The 21,334-nt window shown below is 32.9% G+C and overlaps 4 protein-coding genes across 5 annotated transcripts, besides 3 other annotated features; 1 reads left to right on the top strand and 3 right to left on the bottom strand.

The window, feature by feature from the left end:
• Window positions 1–97: 97 nt before the first annotated feature.
• Window positions 98–122: a sequence feature (Short protein (BM_BM584, VIO98869.1) was converted to a misc_feature.).
• Bm584 (Uncharacterized protein) lies at window positions 98–1,407 on the bottom strand (the record flags this gene model as incomplete). Its single annotated transcript, XM_043082116.1, has 2 exons — window positions 98–122; window positions 1,247–1,407. The coding sequence occupies 2 exons, from the start codon at window positions 1,405–1,407 to the stop codon at window positions 98–100; spliced, it is 186 nt and encodes a 61-aa protein (XP_042938050.1).
• Window positions 913–934: a sequence feature (Short protein (BM_BM584, VIO98869.1) was converted to a misc_feature.).
• Window positions 1,247–1,268: a sequence feature (Short protein (BM_BM584, VIO98869.1) was converted to a misc_feature.).
• A 2,256-nt stretch (window positions 1,408–3,663) lies between the features above and the next one.
• On the top strand, window positions 3,664–8,800 carry Bma-gck-2 (Uncharacterized protein; the record flags this gene model as incomplete). Of its 2 annotated transcripts, XM_043082114.1 has the most annotated exons (17): window positions 3,664–3,770; window positions 3,960–4,159; window positions 4,558–4,704; window positions 4,788–4,860; window positions 4,960–5,154; window positions 5,479–5,560; window positions 5,682–5,822; window positions 5,939–6,109; window positions 6,206–6,338; window positions 6,525–6,718; window positions 6,850–7,081; window positions 7,251–7,395; window positions 7,504–7,714; window positions 7,820–7,969; window positions 8,160–8,324; window positions 8,458–8,537; window positions 8,707–8,800. In XM_043082114.1, 17 exons carry the CDS (start codon window positions 3,664–3,666, stop codon window positions 8,798–8,800), a joined length of 2,520 nt encoding a protein of 839 aa, XP_042938048.1. The 2 variants fall into 2 exon arrangements, with proteins under 2 accessions (XP_042938048.1, XP_042938049.1); XM_043082115.1 differs by lacking the exon at window positions 3,664–3,770 and having other exon boundaries at window positions 4,039–4,159.
• Window positions 8,801–10,515: 1,715 nt separating this feature from the next.
• On the bottom strand, window positions 10,516–13,452 carry Bma-pst-1 (Uncharacterized protein; the record flags this gene model as incomplete). Its single annotated transcript, XM_001901542.2, has 8 exons — window positions 10,516–10,725; window positions 11,078–11,230; window positions 11,555–11,688; window positions 12,029–12,188; window positions 12,353–12,464; window positions 12,613–12,734; window positions 12,991–13,211; window positions 13,332–13,452. The coding sequence occupies 8 exons, from the start codon at window positions 13,450–13,452 to the stop codon at window positions 10,516–10,518; spliced, it is 1,233 nt and encodes a 410-aa protein (XP_001901577.2).
• Window positions 13,453–16,292: 2,840 nt separating this feature from the next.
• Window positions 16,293–21,123, bottom strand: Bm13922 (Uncharacterized protein; the record flags this gene model as incomplete). Its single annotated transcript, XM_001901543.2, has 14 exons — window positions 16,293–16,543; window positions 16,636–16,747; window positions 17,334–17,510; window positions 17,679–17,780; window positions 17,886–18,125; window positions 18,310–18,514; window positions 18,806–18,945; window positions 19,069–19,204; window positions 19,387–19,505; window positions 19,725–19,925; window positions 20,081–20,210; window positions 20,305–20,484; window positions 20,672–20,808; window positions 21,046–21,123. 14 exons carry the CDS (start codon window positions 21,121–21,123, stop codon window positions 16,293–16,295), a joined length of 2,208 nt encoding a protein of 735 aa, XP_001901578.1.
• Window positions 21,124–21,334: the final 211 nt, after the last annotated feature.

Genomic DNA, 21,334 nt, shown 5'->3' with positions numbered 1-21,334 from the left:
AAGGAGCAATGTATATGTGTTGTGGGTTGCGATGAAAATACTTCACAGCAAAACAGCACCAAACACTTCATTGGAAGAAAAGCAGCCAATGAGTCAGTCACTGCAGTTGTACAATGGATGTACTAAAGAGAAAAACATTGGGCAGAAGCTCTTAATTCAATTAAAAGTTGTCAGCCAAATAATGAAAATAATTATACAAAGAGATAGATCACTTATTGTTTAGAGCGTTGCCAGAAGTAAACGACTGAACAATTAATCTGTGGGTAGTGACCATTTTTTGAATCGATAAAATGTGGTAAAATAAATAACGCAGATTGGTGATGATTGTTATGAAATCACTCTCGAAGGATTATGTAAAAAATTAAAATTTTATTTTTCCATCCTTTTTTCTTCCATGCTACTTTTCAGATTATTTAAAGAATTGAAGTCTTCGAAAGATTACTTTCATCAGAGGATTAAACAAAAAAGAACAAAGGAAAGATGGTGCTGAACGCTAAACGATCGATTTATGCCTCACAATATGGGAGCCAAAGTATCTTACATATCTCTTCCCTCAGTTATAAGTGGTTAATGAATTGAAGAAGAGCGCCCATTGATCTCTTTTCCTCTTCTCTCCGTTGGCGGTAATAACCAAGGATATAACCACTAATTCAGTTCAAGATAAATATTAGAATCTATCATGATTTACTCATCAAGCATCATCAAAATAAAATTTACAAGTCAAATAAAGAAAGGAATGAGAAATACTTTTGGCAGGTTTTTCTTTCTTTCCTTGTTTCTCTATAATTTGTTGATTCGCTTTTCTCATATATTCATGATAATATTAATAGAAGAATGATGCGTACATTATTAGAGGGTTACGAGATAGCAATTGTTTTCAAGAAAAGTACGACAAAACGGGTTTTATCTCACCTGTATGTGTGAGATGACATAGCTGAAAAAGACTAAATAAGGGAAAAGGAATGAAAGAAGTTTGTAAAAATATGTTGCAGTGGTGACATTAAGGAAAATTTCAAAAATGACTTTCATTAAATTGGAAAAATCAGATTGATATAGAAGAATTAACATATTCTGAAGTCGAGAAACAATATCAGAAATTGGATTTTCACGTATTATTTTAATGATTTCTCTACGCTTTTCAAAAACTCTACACTCATTTTATGTATGTGTCTTTCCTCATTTTCATTTTAGAACAGAGAAAAGAAATACAAAATTGAAATGAATAAAAGCAAAGAAATCAACATACAATATATCCCCCTCTCCTTCATTCCATTTCTGAAGCTTATGGATCATAGCCATTTCTTCCTCGTGAGATTCATTCTTGACATCCTTCTCCTTCGGTTTACACATGGAGAGTCTAACTATTGCTAATGTTGCAAGCTCCCATACAGAGTTGAACAATATCATCTGAAGCTGATATTGACATAAGAGAAGCGCTGAATTTCTAAAGCATACATTTCTAACCTACTGATCAATTGATCAGTCGTAAAAGTTCTCATTTCTCAGATATTCCGCTAAAACTTATACAAGTTCCTCTTCCTTCATCTTTCTTATCTTACAAATTTCTCTCATATTTCCACCAATAAATGTGTTGTTTCAAAACTGAATTTAAGCACAATTCAATTCGTAATTTTTATTTCTGTCTAATTTATTTCAATTAGTTTAGTGCAAAACTGACAAACATTTACTTCTATGCAATAATAATAGTATATAGGAATAAGAAATTATCAGAAATGAATGAAGAAGGAGGAGGAAGAGGATCGGAGTGAATTACAAGCAGACGAACCCGAATATATCAATTTGCTCAATTGCCTCTAAGTCTTCTGCGCATTTCTCTCTTCTTCTTCTTCTTCAGAATGCAGCAACAGCTGTTCCTTCCTTGCGGAAACAGACTTCCTCAATTACATGTCACATGTCACATCAGCTGATGACCTTCATGCTTGTGCAGCTATCTGCAGCGCTTTCTCCTCCGATTATTGATTATGCAAGCATCCACTTGGGTTTACGTATTGATCACATATTAATTGTTACTGTGCTTTTGAGTCAAATCAATTCCTTATTGTTTCCATTTCTTACATTCGCTGATAACTTAGTTACCGATAAATGGTTGGAATAGTTTATGAGACAGACTTCCTCAATTACGTAATGATGTTTTCATCACTGAATGCTCTGTTTGGAAAAGCGAAGAAAATAATTTCACGATTTAGCATGACATAAATTTTATGTTGAAAAGTTTTGAGTAAATAAAAAAAAGTTCAACTTTAACTTAAGATTAAAAGATTTCAAGTGTGAGTTCCTACAATTTTGAGCTTCAGGTCAATAATTCACACTATCAGAATTGAACTGGAAGTGATTCCGTCTCGCAACATCTCTCTCCCTTTTTTTCCCTTCGACAGTTCTTTCCCTCGCAAACGTTTCAATAACTAAGGAAGAGTGACTGAAGCCGTAAGACTAAATTGTATTTTAGTCATTTTAGTTTGCTTCGAACTTTGTATTAGAAATACAAGAAATTTCTTATTTCCAGTTTTTGAAACATTTCTCGTTACTCCAAACCGAACTTTTTGTTTTTATTCATTGGAACAGTTATTATCTTTTATTTCTCTTGTAATGGAAATATAGTCATCCGGGAGTATGAGGTATCCTTATTTCACGTGATTCGTACTCACCTTAAAATCTAATCAAAAATTAACCATTCCCAGCTATAAATGTTGGTTGATACCTCATACTCCCTGATGACTATATTTCCATTACAACCCGTCTGTCACTCTTTGGGATGAAGTTATTGCGTCTTGTTATCATTGTGCAAATTTTCATTATTAGTTGAAGTGCTTGAACTTACGGTTATTTTCGAATGTATGTTGGAGTGTTAGGTCGTAAGTCTTCTCAGAATTTATTATTTGAGATTTGAATATATTATTTGAAATCTGAGCAGAACTATGAACGATATAACAGAATCCTTTTTGGTAAGTTTGTACCAGCAAGTAATGGTTAAGAACGATAGAAATTGAAAGATAATGAAGATCGGAAGTTATTTAAAAATATCATAAGAGCTAAGATTTTAAAGTACACAAAAATGACATATCGATAATAATTTTGCTGATGTCCTTTTCAAAAACTTTACTTATTCATTCTTTTCCTTCAAATTCTGATTCAAGGTTGGTGAGGTAAGGCATAATGTACAGAGAAAGAATCGTATGAAAGTAATATTTGTAGTGGATAACCAATTAATCCAGAACTTCATAATAAAACAGAATCATGGCCTTTCTCTTCTTCAGACTTCAGATGAATATTTGTTAGCGTTAACTTTTCATTAATTTCTAAACTGGGATGTCTGAATTCATTTCTCAAGAATTGATGGTTACTAACGATCAAATATAGTAATTATTTCTTGGTTTCTTGGTCGGAGGACTAATTTATTCCTTAAATATGTTGCAGACATGCGGCATTATTCTACAAGGAGAGAGTAATATGGCTTGTAGTACCATTCAGCATTTTGAAAAACATCTGTGAGTTCAATTTCGCAACATCTGTCAGCATTCCCTTCTATTCTACACATCCAGTCTCTGGCGATTTTATTAAAAACAGTGGGTTTCTGTTGTTAAAGCAGTTATTAGTGTTTGTCCATACCAATGAATAAGGTAAAAATATACTACTAAATTTCAGATGAGTTTAGATGTCATTAAACGAGCCGATCCAACAGATGATTACGAGTTGTTACAGAGAGTAGGTTCAGGTACATATGGCGAGGTTTACAAGGCTAAACATATCAGGTCATACGTGTTATTTGTATAATAAATCTCAACTCTTTTACTTTTACAAGTTTAAAAATTAATGAAAAGTAAGCCAAAAATTCAAAAATCTAGATGTAATTAAATCACATTGAAGTTGTTCTGATAGCTGTAATTTAACCTTATTTCGCTGATTTGTCAGCCCTGACTAATTTTCGAAATATTTTACAGGACAGGCGAATTATCTGCAGTGAAGGTGGTGAAACTGGAAGCTGGTGATAATTTCGCTGTTATTCAGCAAGAAATTTTGATGATACGTGGTTGCGTGCATCCAAATATAATTGCATATCATGGCAGTTATCTGCGTCGTGATCGGCTATGGATTGTTATGGAGTATTGTAGTGGTGGCTCGCTTCAAGACATTTATCACAGTATGCTGTTACTTTGCCTTGCTTTAGAACTTTTGAAATAACTGATGTTGATAAGGGGATGTCTATTTTGCGAATTATGTCGCAAGTGTCGTCACCTTTAATTGAAATAACATTTGACGTAATTTAGTTTTTCAAAATAGAGCAGTATGTCTTTCGCATTTGAACTTCATTCTCGGCAATAGCAACCGAGATAGTACACTTTCGTGTCGTAGTAATAAACTAGGATTCTTATTATTTCAGTCTCTTTTGTAGCATGTGCATATGAAATTAAAAGAGGACAAATTCATGCTACAATTGAATTTGAATAATATGAACAATATTTTTTCGTATTTGGGATTTGAAAGGGTATTACTGAAAATCCTACCTTACATGAAGATTTTATAAAAATTTCTTTTAAGTGACTGGCCCTCTGTCAGAGCTACAAATAGCATTTGTTTGTCGTGAAACGCTGAAGGGTCTTCACTATTTGCATTCGAAAGGTATGGTACATCGGGACATAAAAGGAGCAAATATACTGCTTACCCATTCTGGTGATGTGAAACTTGGTAAGTGGTACTTTCTAGGGTTTATGAGAACATTGATTTCAGAAATTGATGTTTGTTGAACTTTAGTTCGTGTCTTTGTTCAGCTGATTTTGGTATTGCTGCACAAATTACCGCTACTATTGGGAAACGGAAGTCATTCATCGGTACTCCTTATTGGTAAGTAATATATTTTCAGAAGTTTATGTAGTTCAGGATTAATTTATTTGCTTATTTTACCCTAATTTTTGGGAAATTCTGTTGTACCATCCTTATTAGGATGGCACCAGAAGTAGCATGTGTGGAACGTCGAGGCGGTTATGGTGTGGAATGCGATGTTTGGGCCATTGGAATTACAGCAATTGAACTAGCTGAATTGCAACCACCACTGTTTGATTTGCATCCTATGCAAGTTTTGTACCTTATGACGAAGTCGTCTTATAAATCACCAACACTTAAAGATAAATATAAGTGGTAAGAACTGTATTTACAATTCTTATTTACTTTTATCTTGATTTGAATGAAGTTCGGATCGAAAGTGTTCCTGTCAAAAAATAAATTTATTGCCTTATCTCTCAATGTTGTAACCACTTAATGTAACGCCCACAAGATTTGCGTGATTGCTATTCCTGATCACAATTTTGAACCTGTCTTCTAAAGGAGACTTTTGACAATTGTTAGCATTTTTTAGATAATTCCATTTGTTATTTGCAATCTTGGTAATTACTAATGAATCGTTTGAATTAACATCTTGAAGTGTCTGTGTCATTCTATTTTATTCTCACTTATGTTTTCCAGGTCACCATTTTTCCACGATTTTATTAAACAGTGTTTAACGAAAAATCCGAAAAAAAGACCAACTCCAGAAAAGCTCTTAGCCGTATGGTTTCAGAAATTATTAAGGAAATCATTTTTTGTTGCTCTGCTGCGGAAAACTTTTAGTTTTTGCAGGTTTTTACAGTTATGTTCAAATCCAGATTAGAACTCGTTCCTTATTTCAGAGTCATCACTTTGTTCTTGGAGCGCTTTCCTCTCGAATGACTCGAGATCTGCTGGATAAAGTTAACAATCCTGGCGGTATCTCCTCCGCTTCCGTATTTGTTAGACAGGTTTCTGCAGTGTATGCGGATGAAGATGAAGAGGTTTATCTTAAACAGTATTTAATGCTGTTTGTATTCATTTTATGGTAATTAATGAACTTTAATAATTAATGAACTCTTTTCTTTGCATTATGATCACTTTTCTGTTGCTTATTCAGGGCGAAATATTGACAATATCGAGAATTAAATCACGTGGTCATGCATATCCTCGTGCTGCGCAAGATGCAATACGTGTATGTGACGATGCAAATGCACTTATGGCACGAATTTGGGGAGAGCCATCAACTTCAGAAGTCTCCATATCGAATTTAGGTCGACATTATCACGAGGCCCGTTTTTCATTACAATCGGAAGTTGAAGTATGCAGTTATAACAACATATTTTGTATAAGGTCAATACATGTGAATTTTTCATCTATATTTAAGGATCGCACACTCCCTGCCAAAGAACATCCGCCATTACCAGATGTTGTGCAAGCGTTATCGTTGCTTAATGATAATGATGGTGTTATACATGACACAGATGATGGAACCTTGTGTTCATCAGAACAAATTAATGGTAATGTTTTTTAACGTGCTTCATTTAATTGTGTATTTTTGTTTATTAACTATGGTATTTGTTTATTTCTGGTTCATGACGTAGTTATCGATGGATATCTAAAAATTCTGTTCAGTCATTTTTTCACCCTTATTACTCCCTATTACTTATAAGAAACTTTCATATTCATCCATAATACCATTTCAGGTTCTTCGGGTTCGGATTTTTTTATGCCTCAACGTCCACCACGTACTAAACAACCAATAAAGCGATGTTCATCACTCGAGTCACCACATTCCGATCCATATCTAAATGAGCAAGTTAGACATCGGGTTAATGGGTGTTCAAGTTATGTTCTTCAACGACCTCAGACCTGTTTCGGACTGCCACCGACACCAAAGGTATTTCCCTAAAGTATAAATGCAAACATATGCTGCTGATTTATTAAAGAAATTCTTTATGAAGAGTCTATTTAATACGTTTTAAAAAACTTCCATAAATCCTATGCCATTTAAAATCTATACTTGTATAGGTCGCGATGGGTGCATGTTTTTCGCTTATTTTCCATGATTGTCCATTACATATAAATAGCACCGCAACATGGATTCATCCGAATACTTCACGACAATTTTTGCTGATTGGTGCAGAAGAGGGTATTTTCACATTGGACATGGATGAATTGCATGAAGCAGCAATGCTTTTGATACACAAACGACGCTGTTCATGGTTGTATGTGCAGAAAAATACTTTGATGGCCGTACAAGGTTTGATTTTCCTTTCAGTTTTTAAGCTTGAAAATGGATTTGGAGAAATGCATAGTTATATTTCGATATTGATGATGTTTATTCGTGAACAATGTAAGTCGAATATGCTGTGCAGAAAATTCATTTAAATGTTTGCTAAGTCTTTGAAATTTATGAGATAATATTTTAGGGAGAACTCCCTATCTTTACCGTCATGACTTAGTTGCTTTATCTCAGCGAAATCTTACACAAAGAATATCAAAACCAATGAATAAGATTCCTGAGAAGTACCTACCAAAGAAACTTGCTATAACAACACGCTTACCTGAAACCAAGTATGTCTTTGTAAGATTTATGTTGATTTATACTGAGCTTTTCATTTTGTGTTTACAAGGATCTGTGAACATCTTGATGTTCTCAAGTAAATTGTAACTAATTTATAGAGACGTTATCCATTGCAATGTAGCTCGAAGTGGTGTAAATGGTAATGTATATCTCTGTTGTGCAACACCATCTGCTGTAATATTATTCCAGTGGTACGAACCACTGGCTAAATTTCTAATACTGAAGACAGTTGAAATGCGCATTCCTCATTTCCCACTTCGACCTTTTCAGTTGATATATTCTGCCGGGACAGATGCTGATTTTCCAAAAGTATGGCTTTAAAAAACTTTGTGAAGCATTTTTTTAAAAATATTTTTATGTTTTTATTCGTAATAAGCAACTACATGCGTTTAAAGATTTATGCATTATCTGCAGGTTTGTTTGGCAGTATACAAGGGGGTAGGACATAAATTTCACCTTCATTATGTGAATTTTAATGACGAAAGTGTGCATTGTGACTTGGATGGACAAGATCGAACAGAAGCTGTTTGTCTTAGCGTTGTCGCGTTAAAACAAGTTGAAAGGGTGGGTTTTTTTTTTTTTTTTTAAATGCAATATTTTGAAATTGATTGATGCTACTCAAGAGCAGTGTTCATAAGAGTCATTTATGAGTAACTTGTAGTAAAAGTGTTTGTTTCTATGAGAAAAACATTGCTTTTTAAAGCGTATTTTGTTAACCTGCATTTGAAGTTCACGGTGTCTGAAATTTGTTTAGGATGCATTGTTATTGTGCTATGAAAATCGATGTGTTGTGATCAATCAGATAGGAGTTGTTAAATCGTCTCGTCTCTCGCCAGCACAGTTCAAATTTGGTTTTCAAATTGAAAATCTTGTTTCGCTTTCAGATTCAATTCTTGCTTTTTATCCACATGGCGTACAGGTATTGAAATTTGAAATATTCATCTCTGATAGCGATTAGTAAAATTGGCTTGTAATAAAACAGTAAAGTGAGGAAATAATTATGATAGGAAGAGTAGAAATTGTAGAAATGATAAAGAAGTCAGAAATTTCAGGGTCGTGCTTTTGTTGATGGCTCAATTACGCAGGACATTAATGATCCAAACAACATATATCAAGTTGTTGGGAGTGATAAGTTAGTTCCTGTGGAGTTTATATTGATAAGAACTATATACTATAAAATGTTCTGACTTTCGAATTTAATAAGAATTATTATTGTTTTGTCTTTCGTTTAAAAAAAGCTTATTATTTACACTAATTAATTGGGTCTCCAGACTGCTAAAGTAAAGTATTTACATTTCCAGATTGGTGGTTTTAAAACGGAGAGAAACATCTGCAGCCGGAGATTTATGTGATTTATGCATACTAACTGGACATGAGAGTACTTTGGCTGGCTAATGTCTCCTTATTTCAAACTAGTTTGGCCGTTCTAGCTGAAAAGTAAAAGTCCTGATATTTTATGATTTTTTTATTACTAGCTTTTTATTTCAACAATTATTCAGCCGTGTTGTATTATCCTTGGTCAAAAAGTTATGGTAATTAAAGGTAACTAGTATATCTGTACGATAATTTCGGATAAAGTAAGTAAATTTCGCGCAAACTTGTTAGATTTTCAAAGTAACTTTGGGTTAATCTAATTACAAAATTCACTGTGTAACTGAGGTCTTTCATTGTTGGTATATATTTTACTTTCGAAATTGTCATTTTCTCTTCTTGTACTATTGTCGTCCTTGTGGTAGTAAATATCGAAATGTAAGCATTGTGATAATACTCGTTTCGTGTTATTTATTCGGTTATCTTGAGAGTTTGAATAAAGTTGTTAAGTACTACAAAATAACAGAACTTTCGGTTGGGATCACCAGAACTATGAAACTTGCGGTTTATTAACTGAATTTGGTGGCATTCCTTAAGAGCATTCTCTCTGCTGCCAAGTATCTTGTTACATTGGAGAATCTTTTCAAATATCAGCTCTGCTTGTATTTTATTCGTTTTCATCCCTTACTTTGGAAACTTGCAATTCTCTATCTTACCGCATGTTTGGGATGTATTCATTTATTGTTAACTTTGTGCAACTTTGTCTCTTTCAAGCGTACAGTTTTTGATTTGGATTTTCTATGGAAATGAAGATTCAGGTGTAAAGGTCAGTTTTCGAAGTAACTGTCCAGGATGAGATTGAACCATTATCCGTCCAGTATTACTATGGTTGGAATTCGACTGATTGATTTAACAGCACTTTAGACCTGCGGTTAAACACCAATACTACAATTAACCAGTTCTTTCCTTTTATCTTATTTTTTTGTTGGAAGTTCTTATTTTATAAGCGATCGTTGTCAGTGTTCATTGTTCTTTATGCTTTAGTATGAATTATTTCAAACAGTAGCATAATGCTTCATTAAATCTGAATGGTTTCAGCTCACAATTTTGAATATCGTTGAAACCAAAAGTATCTGGAGGAGTTCAGTGTCAAGATTTCAAAGTCGGTTTAATTATAGTTTTTTTTTTTTTTTTTTTTTAACGAATATATGAAATAAGAAAATAGAGCAACAGAGGTTATTCCACCTGCTATTGGATTATATCCATATTTGTTCAACATTTTAACTGTTCTCGATGTTAGTGGATGAGTTGAGGATTTTCTACCATTTGCAAAAGACTATTTAATGGCTGGTGAATTGAGTCAGCTGCTTGAATGAACTCATATTGAAAGGCGAACGTAGAAAGTATGCTCTGCTCTTTCCTCGTGTTTCAGTAAATTTCCTGGATATAGCTAGGGATTGATTTATAATGAAATGTAAGGTATGGATATGAAAAAAGTGCAAAGACACAGTGAGAACAATATTTACAAATATGAATTCAAGTACTTCGGGTGTTAAAACTACTAAGTTAATAAATTATTATAATTATACCAACTTGTAATTTATTATTGGTCAAAACTGCTCTAGAAAGAACAGCGAGATCATTTGGTCCTGAAGAGAAGTCCCGTATATCCGTACAGATCAGATAAATTTAATAAATTTCAAGCTAACATGGGAAGGACTAGATTTAAAAATTCTCTATCTGGAACATGGGGAGGTAATAGCTGTGAGCTTCAACTTCAAAACTGAGTAATACAAAATCTAATGTTTGCTCTGTAAAGTATGATGACGGCGAGCATAAATAGTGCCAAAAATAGCAATAAATGTTATTAATAAGCTAAAAATAGACCAAACAGACATTGGGTGATCGTAAGCTACTACTGAAAGTAATATAGAAAGTATCTGCCGCAGTGTCATCATCACCGCAAATATCACAGGCCCAAATCGTTCAATAGTTGTGTAAATTACAATCTGAAAAGAAGTTCACGATATTAAATCCTCAAAAAAATATCAGGGATCCAAGTCCTTCTAATGAAAAGATTTATTAAGGAGATTATGGATCCGCAGAAAATAATGAAGTAACTGCATTATGTTATGGATAAATCTGGAGAGGACGTGGTTTTTGAGATCGTATAAAAGTTCTAAATAAGTTACGATTCAGAAATTAAAGAAAAAAATAGAAGTAGATAGAAACTTTCGTTCTCCGAAATATTGAATGAATTATAAAAGTTATGTTTCTATTTTTAGTATAAAACTTATACAGTGACTAGAAATAAATTCGTCCTAATTCATTTTCTCTTTCATTTAAATAACTTAAATGAACCTGTCCTAGAGCACCCGATAAAGACAACAAAAATATATCTCGGGCAAATCCTTTATGAGTTATTAGAAAATGGAATGACGACAGAAACGTTCCTTCCTGGATAAGTGTTACAGAGCACAATATCATGCTGAACACATTCACACCAAACATCATCTAAACAATAATGAGTGAACATGATTGAAATTTAAATATTAAATTTATTCAGAAAGCAGATGATTGTGCTTGCTATGGTAATTTCTCCTTTAAAAGACAAGTCTAATTGCCTCGATTATTTATTTTTCATCTTTAATATCCGCTACAAATAGAGCCCATTCAATTTGTTTCAGTTAAACAACGTCAGTCAATTCGCAACACAAAGAAAATTAAAAAATGTAGCTCATATTAGCCATTATGTCAACTTCAATTAGTGAAAGCTAGCTTGCTCTCAGCTAGTGATTTCATGAATTTTCATTAAAAAAGATTATTTCTTTGAAAGACCTGGTATCTGGAAACTCGTGGCCGAGCATCAAAGAGTTTTTTTTGCCAGTTCAAAGTGAAAGCATCAAATAAAAGATAACCGGACATCAAACAAATTCCAGAAATAGTATTTACATGATCGGAAGATAAAACTGCTATAACTTCATGAAATTACCAGCGATGTCTATATAAATTTGATGCAGATCAACAAAATTGAAGTTTTAAGAAAAAAAAAAAAAAAATATTTCGGCAAACTGATCCATTTTTTTGTTAAGTGTCTTTTACTTATAAAATACGGATAAGAACTCCAAGGCAACTAGCAAAATTCATATCCTTCAACTCGGTTACTTTTTACTTATTACTCTATACACTTCTATTTTCCAGTAAAATGAAGGGAGTTTAACATTTTCTTGTTCTATCCATTCCTTAAAATTGTTGAAACTTCTTAATCATTAGTTTTTTTGCAAACATTTTTTAAAGACGTAAAAACATAACCGTTAGATGTATGTTCCTTAGAGCTATTTGATAGAACAAACAACGTCGCTCCAAACGCAAGCATAATAGTACAAGCGCACTCTCCACATTTATAACGTTCACCTCTGACAATAAAGCCCATCAACATTGTCGGCAACACTTTCGATGCTTTGCACACTGTCTCAAAGCACATTATTTCATTTATTTTGGAAGATTAAAATTTTATCTCTCTGTTTCTGACAACGAGTTCCATTTTTATTGCATTTTTTTGGAATTATAAGTATACAAGGACTTGTAGTTATTTCACAATGATTTATTTTAGTTTCAGTAATTTCTGAAAAGTACCTGAGTTGGAAAAGAAACGAATTTAAGGGCTTCATACTGACACCACGATGAAAGCGTATTAGAAAATGATGTAAATGAATGTTTATAAAACGGTGGAACATGAGGAGGTTCTCTGTAATAAATTAGAAACTTTAAAGCTTCTTCTTTTGCTTCATTTATTTTTATTGATGTAAATTCTTTTCAAATCACAAAAGATTTCGAATAATATTCAACAAAAAATTTCACAAAATTTTCGCTAAGAAAATAAATTATAGAACAACCTTTTCCAGTTCGAAATCAGATAAACTGCACATAGGATAACGGCAAAAACACGATTTATGAAAACAAGAAACTGAGTGTTTTCAAATTTGTTTAGCTGATCATCCACAATTGATAAGTAAGCCTGAAATAAAAACAATCAATTCTTCAGCTTGGTTCTGAAAAATACTTATCTAATTTAGAAATAGGTCATTTCACCACAATGTTTCATCCAACCCATTAATTTTCATTCTTTAGCATAACGCTTCATATAAATCTCCCTACAATTCATGTAAAAAATGTATTTATGATAAAAACAAAAAATTGACACATTCAATTAGAAGTTCAAATTCTCAGAACGAGTAAACTATAGATAAAAGTCATTCAGTGAGCATAAAAACCTGTGTTATAATCCGTTCTTGTATGTAACCCATTAAAATAAGAGTGAATTGAAGACATGAAAAACATAAAATAAGATGAAGAGAGTCATCACGGAGATTTTTTTGCGAAACAATTGAGGTCAATTTTACGGAGTCAGAAATCATCAATCCATACTCAGGTTTCCCAAGCGCAAAGCTGCGTAAAAATGAATAAAACAGTGTTGTGGGCTGGAAGCCATCTTCTAAAAATAAGGTTTTTTTATTAAGTGAATAAATGGTAATAATTTACATTATTTCACCACAATCTGACATATGGATTAATAACAAAATTTCACGAAATATCTCATAAAAAAATGTCTTACCGGCAGCTCTTCGACGAACATAAAAAACCACGAGAATTATAGGGATAGAAATAGTTCCATAACTCAAAAGAATGACGAAAAATCGCATAAGCCAAAAGTCATTTAAATAGAACGTAATCATAACTAAAAAAAACTTTCAAACAATTGTGGAAAAGTCATTAAAATCTGGATGAATGATCGTCTAATTAAAATGCCATGCCAACTTTACTTCCATTATAACTTACATTTGATCATTAAGACTGCATTTCTGGTGGTCAATTTCTTCCTCACTATCATACCGTGTTTTTAGAAAAAAAATTTCTAACAGAAATCAGCCACGAATACAGTCATTTAAACGTGTCTTTTATTAACAAAAAATAGCATCAATGCAGAAAATTAAATTTTTTTTTTCGCATTATTAAAATAACATTACTGTAATTAAGAAATCAGCATGAAGAGGTAAAATGAATATAAAATTGCATACATCGTGACAGATTCCTGTCGGAAATTATTACAGTACAACTCTCATAATGTAACTTATAATATAAACTCTCATAATATCATAAAACGAATAAATGAGTCTTCAATTTTGCTTAAGTAGACACAAGAGCAATTATTTCAGTACCTTAACTCGTAATGAACGGTATCAAATGCAGTTGCCAAATGAGCGAGAATTTTAGTGATACTTAAAAATCCATCTGTTATTTCATTCCTTCTCAAAGAATTAACCACAATCTGAAAATACCACAAGTCAATTCTAACCGTCAATTTCAAGAAGGATTTGAAACATAAAGCAAATAATTGCTTATAATACATATACCTTTTTTCTTTACTGAGCAAAATCTAAATCCAAACAGAATAGCTGATATAACCGTCCTTTTTAATAGATACAAGAGGTAAAAAAAAGCACAATTTACTATACACAACACATTCTAAGTTGTGATTCATTTCAAGTCTGAGTTAATGAAAAATAGTATAATCATGCAACAATTTTAAAAGATAAAAGAATTTACAATCAAACTGAACTCAAAAAGCAAAGCATCCCAACACTACATAAAAAATGCTTCATTCTGAAATGTTTATTCGAATAGTCATTCTAATTTAAAAGTTGTCTATCAAATTCACGTTGAAAACGGCAACAAACAATGGAACGACTCTTTCTACAATTCTTCTAATTAAATGCACTGCATTTATTTGAATCATTAAAAGTGTATCAAATCATTAAAATTCATTAAAAGTGAATCATTAAATGTGAATAATTAAAACAGTCGCCACAGATACCAATCTTTCCTGGACTTTATAATATGCTCTATCTAATAAGACTACTGTAGCCAAAAATCAGTTTTAAATAACTGCTTCGCTTACCAAAAGCATTAACTAGATAAAAAATAACAAAAAACGAGAAACAAAGCCATCATGGTTACTTACCTCAAATTTCTACAATCTATGACTATTTTTCAAAAAGCAAAAAATGACTACCTTCGAGTACAGCCACTTTCTCTTTCAAAAAACCAAGGAATCTCTGAACCAATTCTCCTCTTTCTTCCCTACTCAGTCAATTCACCAGTAATAACAATCATGTTAAAGCATTGATGAATCTGCAAAGCACTTAGATATAATTTTAAACACTTTTTTTTTCTTTGAAGCTTCTCCATTTGAAACAGTGATAGACATGAAAGAACTTTTTTACTGGACTCGTCAGCAAATAGAAGCGACACGAAAAAAATCGATGATACTTATGCCAGCATTACATGCTGCCCTAAATCCTCCCAGCACATGCAAAACAATCCCACTTTGTAATATTTTTCAAAAACCTACCGAACACTTTTATCTCTTCTCTTATTATCTTCACAGAACCACTCAACAGAAAAGGGTAAGCAACCAATATTCACCTGTCATCCTTTACTTTGAATTAAAAAATAAAAATCAGGAATCTAACAAATTCGTCACATGCGGAAAAGAATTTACTAAGTTTTAATTTCAATACCAAGCATCCTTAAATTTTTAAATCCAAAAAAGATCACTTTAACTGATTTTAAATTCTTAAATAGTCCTGCGTTGAAAATATCAAGAGTAAAAATAAAATCTTTATGGGAACAGCACACATTCAACACATACAATGCAATGATTAGAAAAGGTATATAAAAAACAGAAAGAAATTGGTAGTCTTTGGTGCAAAAAATTGAATAAACTCAGGCACAACACAGAAAATTTATATTTTTAACTTCGTTAATATGTTAAAGGTTATACAAAATTATAGCAAGATTTAACTTAAATATCCACTGCACTAGTTTTAACGACAATTTTTGACCAAACACCCGAAACATCCAAGAATAATTTCAATAATCAACTTAAACATTAAAAATTGGAAAAATCACAACTTGCCATTATAAATGTACTAAATCAGTGTATATATGAACTCTCCCTTAATTACAAAAGCCAAAACCAGCAAAATGGGATAAATTTCGTGATTCCTGAAAATTTAATTATAACCAACTTACTACACAGAACAAACAAAAATTAAAATGAAGTGGGCGTAAAACTGCCCAACTATTTTTAACACATAGAAGGAAAGCCGACCCACTACACAAACTCCAATATACAACAGTTCATTTCCTCATAATAAGATATCGACCGCTCACGCTTTATGTTATTTAAAGCTAGAAAGAAAAAACGAAGTCTACTGATATATTACAAAGATTTGTTCGAACAAGAATTTATTTTATCGAATATAACTGGTGAAGAAATTACAAACATATGAAAAAAAAAAAAAAAAAAAAACACAACGAACTCAAAAAGGATGTTCTTTGATTTCTTTTAATACGTATGAAATTTGGTTGATATGTACAGGTTGATATGTACTAAAATAAAACAGTGATTATGAAGATCTCGAGGGCGAAATATGGGAAACAAATGAAACAACCATTAACCCTCCCATGGTTTTTTTGCATTTCTTTGTAGTCACTCAGACTTTTCGGGATTTTAATCCGAATCACTATCTTCTGACTCACTGCTTGATTCAGAATCACCATCCGATGAAGATGAGGAGGATGTCGATATGTCAGTATCTGAATCATCTTCACGCACTTTCATCTCCCTTTCTGTTGGCTCGTCTTTAATATCACTGTCTTCTGCATTTTTGTCCGCATCTTTTTCAACTGACAAAGCTACTTGCGTAAGTTTTTCCTTCCATCTGCGGGCAGCTTCGAATAGCTTCATACTTCCTTTTGAAGCTAAAATAAAAATTATGAAGTAACTGCCAATTTCTGATCGCACTATTAATAAACAGCATATATAAGTATTTACAGTCAAGATTAAATCTTACTTTGTTCATCTGGAAATACATAATCGAAATATTCTTCCCAACCAGCATCTACACCATCTTCTGTCTGAATCTGACGACGCCTTTTCACTTTTTTTGGCATTAAACGAGAAACCTAAGAAATTGTTCCGATGATTCATAAATTCTGTATATATTAAGTAATGAAAATGGAAAATTTTGAAGTCACATTGCGAAGGAAATTCGACGAAATGAATTCTGCTTGGAGAACTAATCATACAAGAAGATACAAATTTAATAGACGATAAGCCTTTTAGTCGTGGTTTCTATCTCATTACGTTAAATATACTGGTATTACGAAAATTCCGCTTATCTCGACAAGGTATAATAATATGCGCACATCAGCAACAAACAAACATGTTCGGACGATGTAAAGGAACTAACGAATGCTACATTCATTAGCATTTTAAAATTAAAGGAATATAATCGTAGTCACAAAGTCTAATAGAACGGTCAACAAGCATTAAGCAAATTAACGAGGGTCTCAATATAGATAAGAAACATACATTTTAAAAACCATTTTGATTCTAAAAACTGTAGAATAAAAACCATGCAAATCTTGAAATCTTAAAGAAAGTACAAATATAAAGCTCGATGGAATGCATAATTTAACCGCCAGTCTAGATTAATTGGCGTAAATATGTTATGTTATAAATATTCTCCAAATCAGTAAAACTGCTTACTGCTGTTACAGAATCCTCGTCACCATATTTGTTTTCAAATAACATCCATGACTCCAGAAGTAACAACCTTTCTTCTTTTTCACTACTTGCTAGATTCCTATTGGCGCGTTCGTATGTCTTCCGTGCGCCACTCACATCACCTACCAATAATTCAAATTCCGCTAAACTTATCCAAACCTGCAATACTTATGAGGCAAAACTTATCCGCGTTATTCTGGAATTTTTTCAAAGCCAGATAACGAAGGTAAAGTAAGATGAGAAATAAAGTTAACTCACATGAAAAAAAAAAAAAAAAAAAAAGAAAATAGTTAAGAAGTTAGAAAAACACGGTTGATAAAAAAAAACTTTTATGTGGTTCGTTCGTTCCAAAAGACTACTATACAACTGACGAGCTCGACCGTATTCCTCTTGACTCACTTCGAAATCAATATAAGCTTTCCATAACACCTACAACAAACCAAAATTGAGATCCTGAAATGTTCTATTTATCCAGTTAAATTTTTCTACTCCAAAATCATTTTTTCAAATTGAAGAAGGGATTTATAAGCTGGCCTCAGGCATGTCTAACGCAGGCTGTTGTGCCGCCAGAGCAAAAATTGCGCGAGCACGATCGACGTCACCAAGAAGCGTTTCCATTTCAGCAAATTTAATCCAAGTATTACTGTTTTCTGGAGCGTATTCAAGAAACTTTCCATACAAAATCCGACATCGATCAAATTCACGCAGTTGCAATTCAAGATCTATATAATTTCGGAAAAGTTTATTTCGAGGACACATTCCAATTGCATTTCCCTGCAACTGTCCATCCATAAAATTTCATCTTTGAAGTAGTGCCTAATCACTTTTCGTATGTAATTATTTATCAATATCTCAAAATTTCACTTCAAAGGTTTTACTTATTTGTTTTCATAGAATTTACTCGAAAACTCTAAAAATAACAAAATCCAATTTCAAATGAAGGATCCTAAAAACACACCATTATTTTACGTGCATCAGATAAGCGAAGCTGACGCACTTCGAAATAAGCAAACATCACCCATATCTTTGAAAAAGTAAATTTTTTATGAGGAATGACTTGTAAGCAAATCCTGTAAACGTCTCGCGTTTTCTCTATGTCACCAATATCCAATTCTTGATAGAGCGCATAATTAATCCATAAATAAATATATCGTCGCCAATATCTGTTCAACAAAAGCTGTGATTTTAATGAAAGTATCGGCTTCGTCTCATCGTTAAAATCGCTTTCAAAATGACATTTTTTTTATATGTTATAAATTTCATGTTTATCAAACATTTTACCTGGACGATTTCCTAATGATTATTATTTGCCTACTGCCATGCTCCCAAAATTGAAAAATCTGGTTTAACATCTCCAACTAAAGACCCTACCGAATTTGCTTTTATACCACATGGTATAGATGCAAAGTATATATAAAATTAAATTATATGGCGTGCATTAAATCGAAAAATACCTTTTTTCAGGTTGCAGAGGTACATTAGCTATCGCTCTCTCAAATGTATCTTCCATCTCTTCGCGATGAATTTTCTCATTTTGCAACAAACGAATGTAATCAAACCATGCATCGTAATTATAGGAATTTTCAGCAATTTGCTGAAACAGATCTAATCATACAAAAACAACTAGTATTTGAATGAAACCTTCGTTCAAAAGCTTATTTTATAAAAATATGATACCAAACACCAACATTTTGGTAACACATTCAAGATCATTTACCTCTTCGTATTGATGACGCCGTTTACTAACAATTACATTTTCGATTCCCGCTCTCTCACCATACTTTTTCTCATGTATGGTATAGAATTTGAATATTTCACCAGCTCGATCAGGTGGAAGATGATCCAGTCCATACCTATAAAATCATAACTACAATAAAATAGAATAAATTCATTTTTAACTTTGATTGGCCTAAAATCAGTCAACAGTAACTACAAGCCTAACACTGATTACTCAACATTAAAGATCAAATCTTCATCTCTTAGCATATGCTAGATAAAATATAAAAATCTAAACTTTTTAAAATGATTAAAGCACCTATAGATAACTCTCGATCTTTCGTGCTCCTTTTGTCGTTCTTCAAACTGAGCAAATGCAATCAACAGTGCTTCATTTAAATTTTCTTCTCCAAAATATTCCAAGGCTCGCTCATAAACCTACAATCAACAATTTAATTCATTATATGATTTTGCTGGTTGTTTGAAACTATAAACCCAACTCCTCATGTAATTTCTTAATGTATCGATTTTTTTGAAATACACATTTTGTGTTATCATTCACTTCTCTTAATTATTATTCTGTATTATCAGGAACTATCTTTTCAAACAGTGAAGTAAAAACTTGAAGTCTCATTTTAGAATACCCAAAAGACCTACAGCACGAGCATTTCCAATATAGCCGAATCTTTCTTCAAATTTTGCATAACGCAACCACTGCTTCACATCATGTCCATGAACGTGAAGAAATCGCTGCCAAATAGTACGCGCACGATCGATTTCTTTGTAGCGCAATTCAAAATTGATATATGTTTGCCAGGCTTGTTCTGGTGGTTCCCAATCCATCCAGCGTTCGAACACCTAATAAAGCATGAAATTACAGAAATCTATGTTGATAATGATAATCACAGATGTGAAATAAGCTTATCCCTATTTTTCGCCAAAAATCCTTCAGTACGCATCAATCCTGATAAATTAAATAAAGCATTTCAGATAAAACTGCAAAAAATCCTTACTTGTCTTGCGCCAGGTATATTTCCGATCAGTTCTTCCATGTATGAATATTTCAACCAAAATTGCGTAGCTCGAGGTAAAATGGTGATTGCTCTATCCCAAATGTTTCTTGCATGATTAATTTGCTTGTTCCTAAAACCTTATAAAGACTGAGTCCAATTCGTAATGAGTGGTGAACTTCTCTCATCAAGCTAAATTGATACTACAAGAAAAATGAAGGATTTGCCTCATTTCCATCTCCGCATACTGGAGCCATAGCGTGATAGAACGATGATCAGTATCAAGTGCGCGCTCAAACACTGAACGTGCCCTTTGCATTTCTCCTATATTTTCTTCCCATTTTGCATATTTTACCCAATTTGCTATCTGAGAACGATTTTTACGGATGTTGTCTTCGAATTCTTTTCTGCAATAACGAAAACGCACTAGGAATTCACGTTTTAGCTTGTTTCTTGCTTGATTTTTTCAAATAACAACGAAATCCCGCAAAGTTTTGAAATCGAAAACCTAAATCCCAACTGGACATGAATTTTCATTTCCCAATGATTAGATTTAAAAACAACATTTCCTATATGATCTTTTCCGATACGCACCTCCGTTTCCTCTGATATTCGGCTAACTCCTCGGGATCGGATATCTTAGTTTTTGGCGGTGGTGCAACAATTTCTAGGTCACGTTCCTTCGCTTCACGTAACAATTGCTCCGCTGTTATTTGCAGAGCAGCTGGAGCCTGAAAACAACGACAGAAATGCATTGAAAACTTCTCAGACTACAAACCAACACATGCAATTTCTTAGCTTTACGTAAAAAACTTATTGACAGTTAATACATATGTAAAGTGCATAAATTATCTACTGATATAAGAATCACAAAATTCCAACATCACTGGTCCCTATCTACTTCAAATCAGGAATTGATAGTGAAACTGAACATCTAGCTTAAGAGTACGTTTTGGAAAGTGACATACTTTGTTCTTTACTTTAGCTGCTTTCTTTGGTAACCGCAGCGGTTTATTACCCGGCACTTCTTCGAAATCATCCATCATTTAGTTCTGAAAGAAAGTCTATTAAAGATGTTGGTCCTATCGACAGAACCCAGGTCACAAATCCTCACAAAACATCATTAAAACTTAGTCTCCCACTTCCCGCTCCGTATCTTACCACAGTCCAGCTAACTTCAAATCCGAAGTAGAACACCCTTCACACCAAGCTCTGTGTCACGCCTCGTGGACCATTCTGAAAACCTATGTCCCAACG

This window comes from Brugia malayi (genome assembly GCF_000002995.4).
Source record: "Brugia malayi strain FR3 genome assembly, contig: Bm_v4_Chr4_scaffold_001, whole genome shotgun sequence".
Classification (NCBI taxonomy): Eukaryota; Metazoa; Nematoda; class Chromadorea; order Rhabditida; family Onchocercidae; genus Brugia; species Brugia malayi.
The sequence above is the reverse complement of the archived record's forward strand: the minus strand, read 5'-3'. Positions and strand labels throughout refer to the sequence as shown.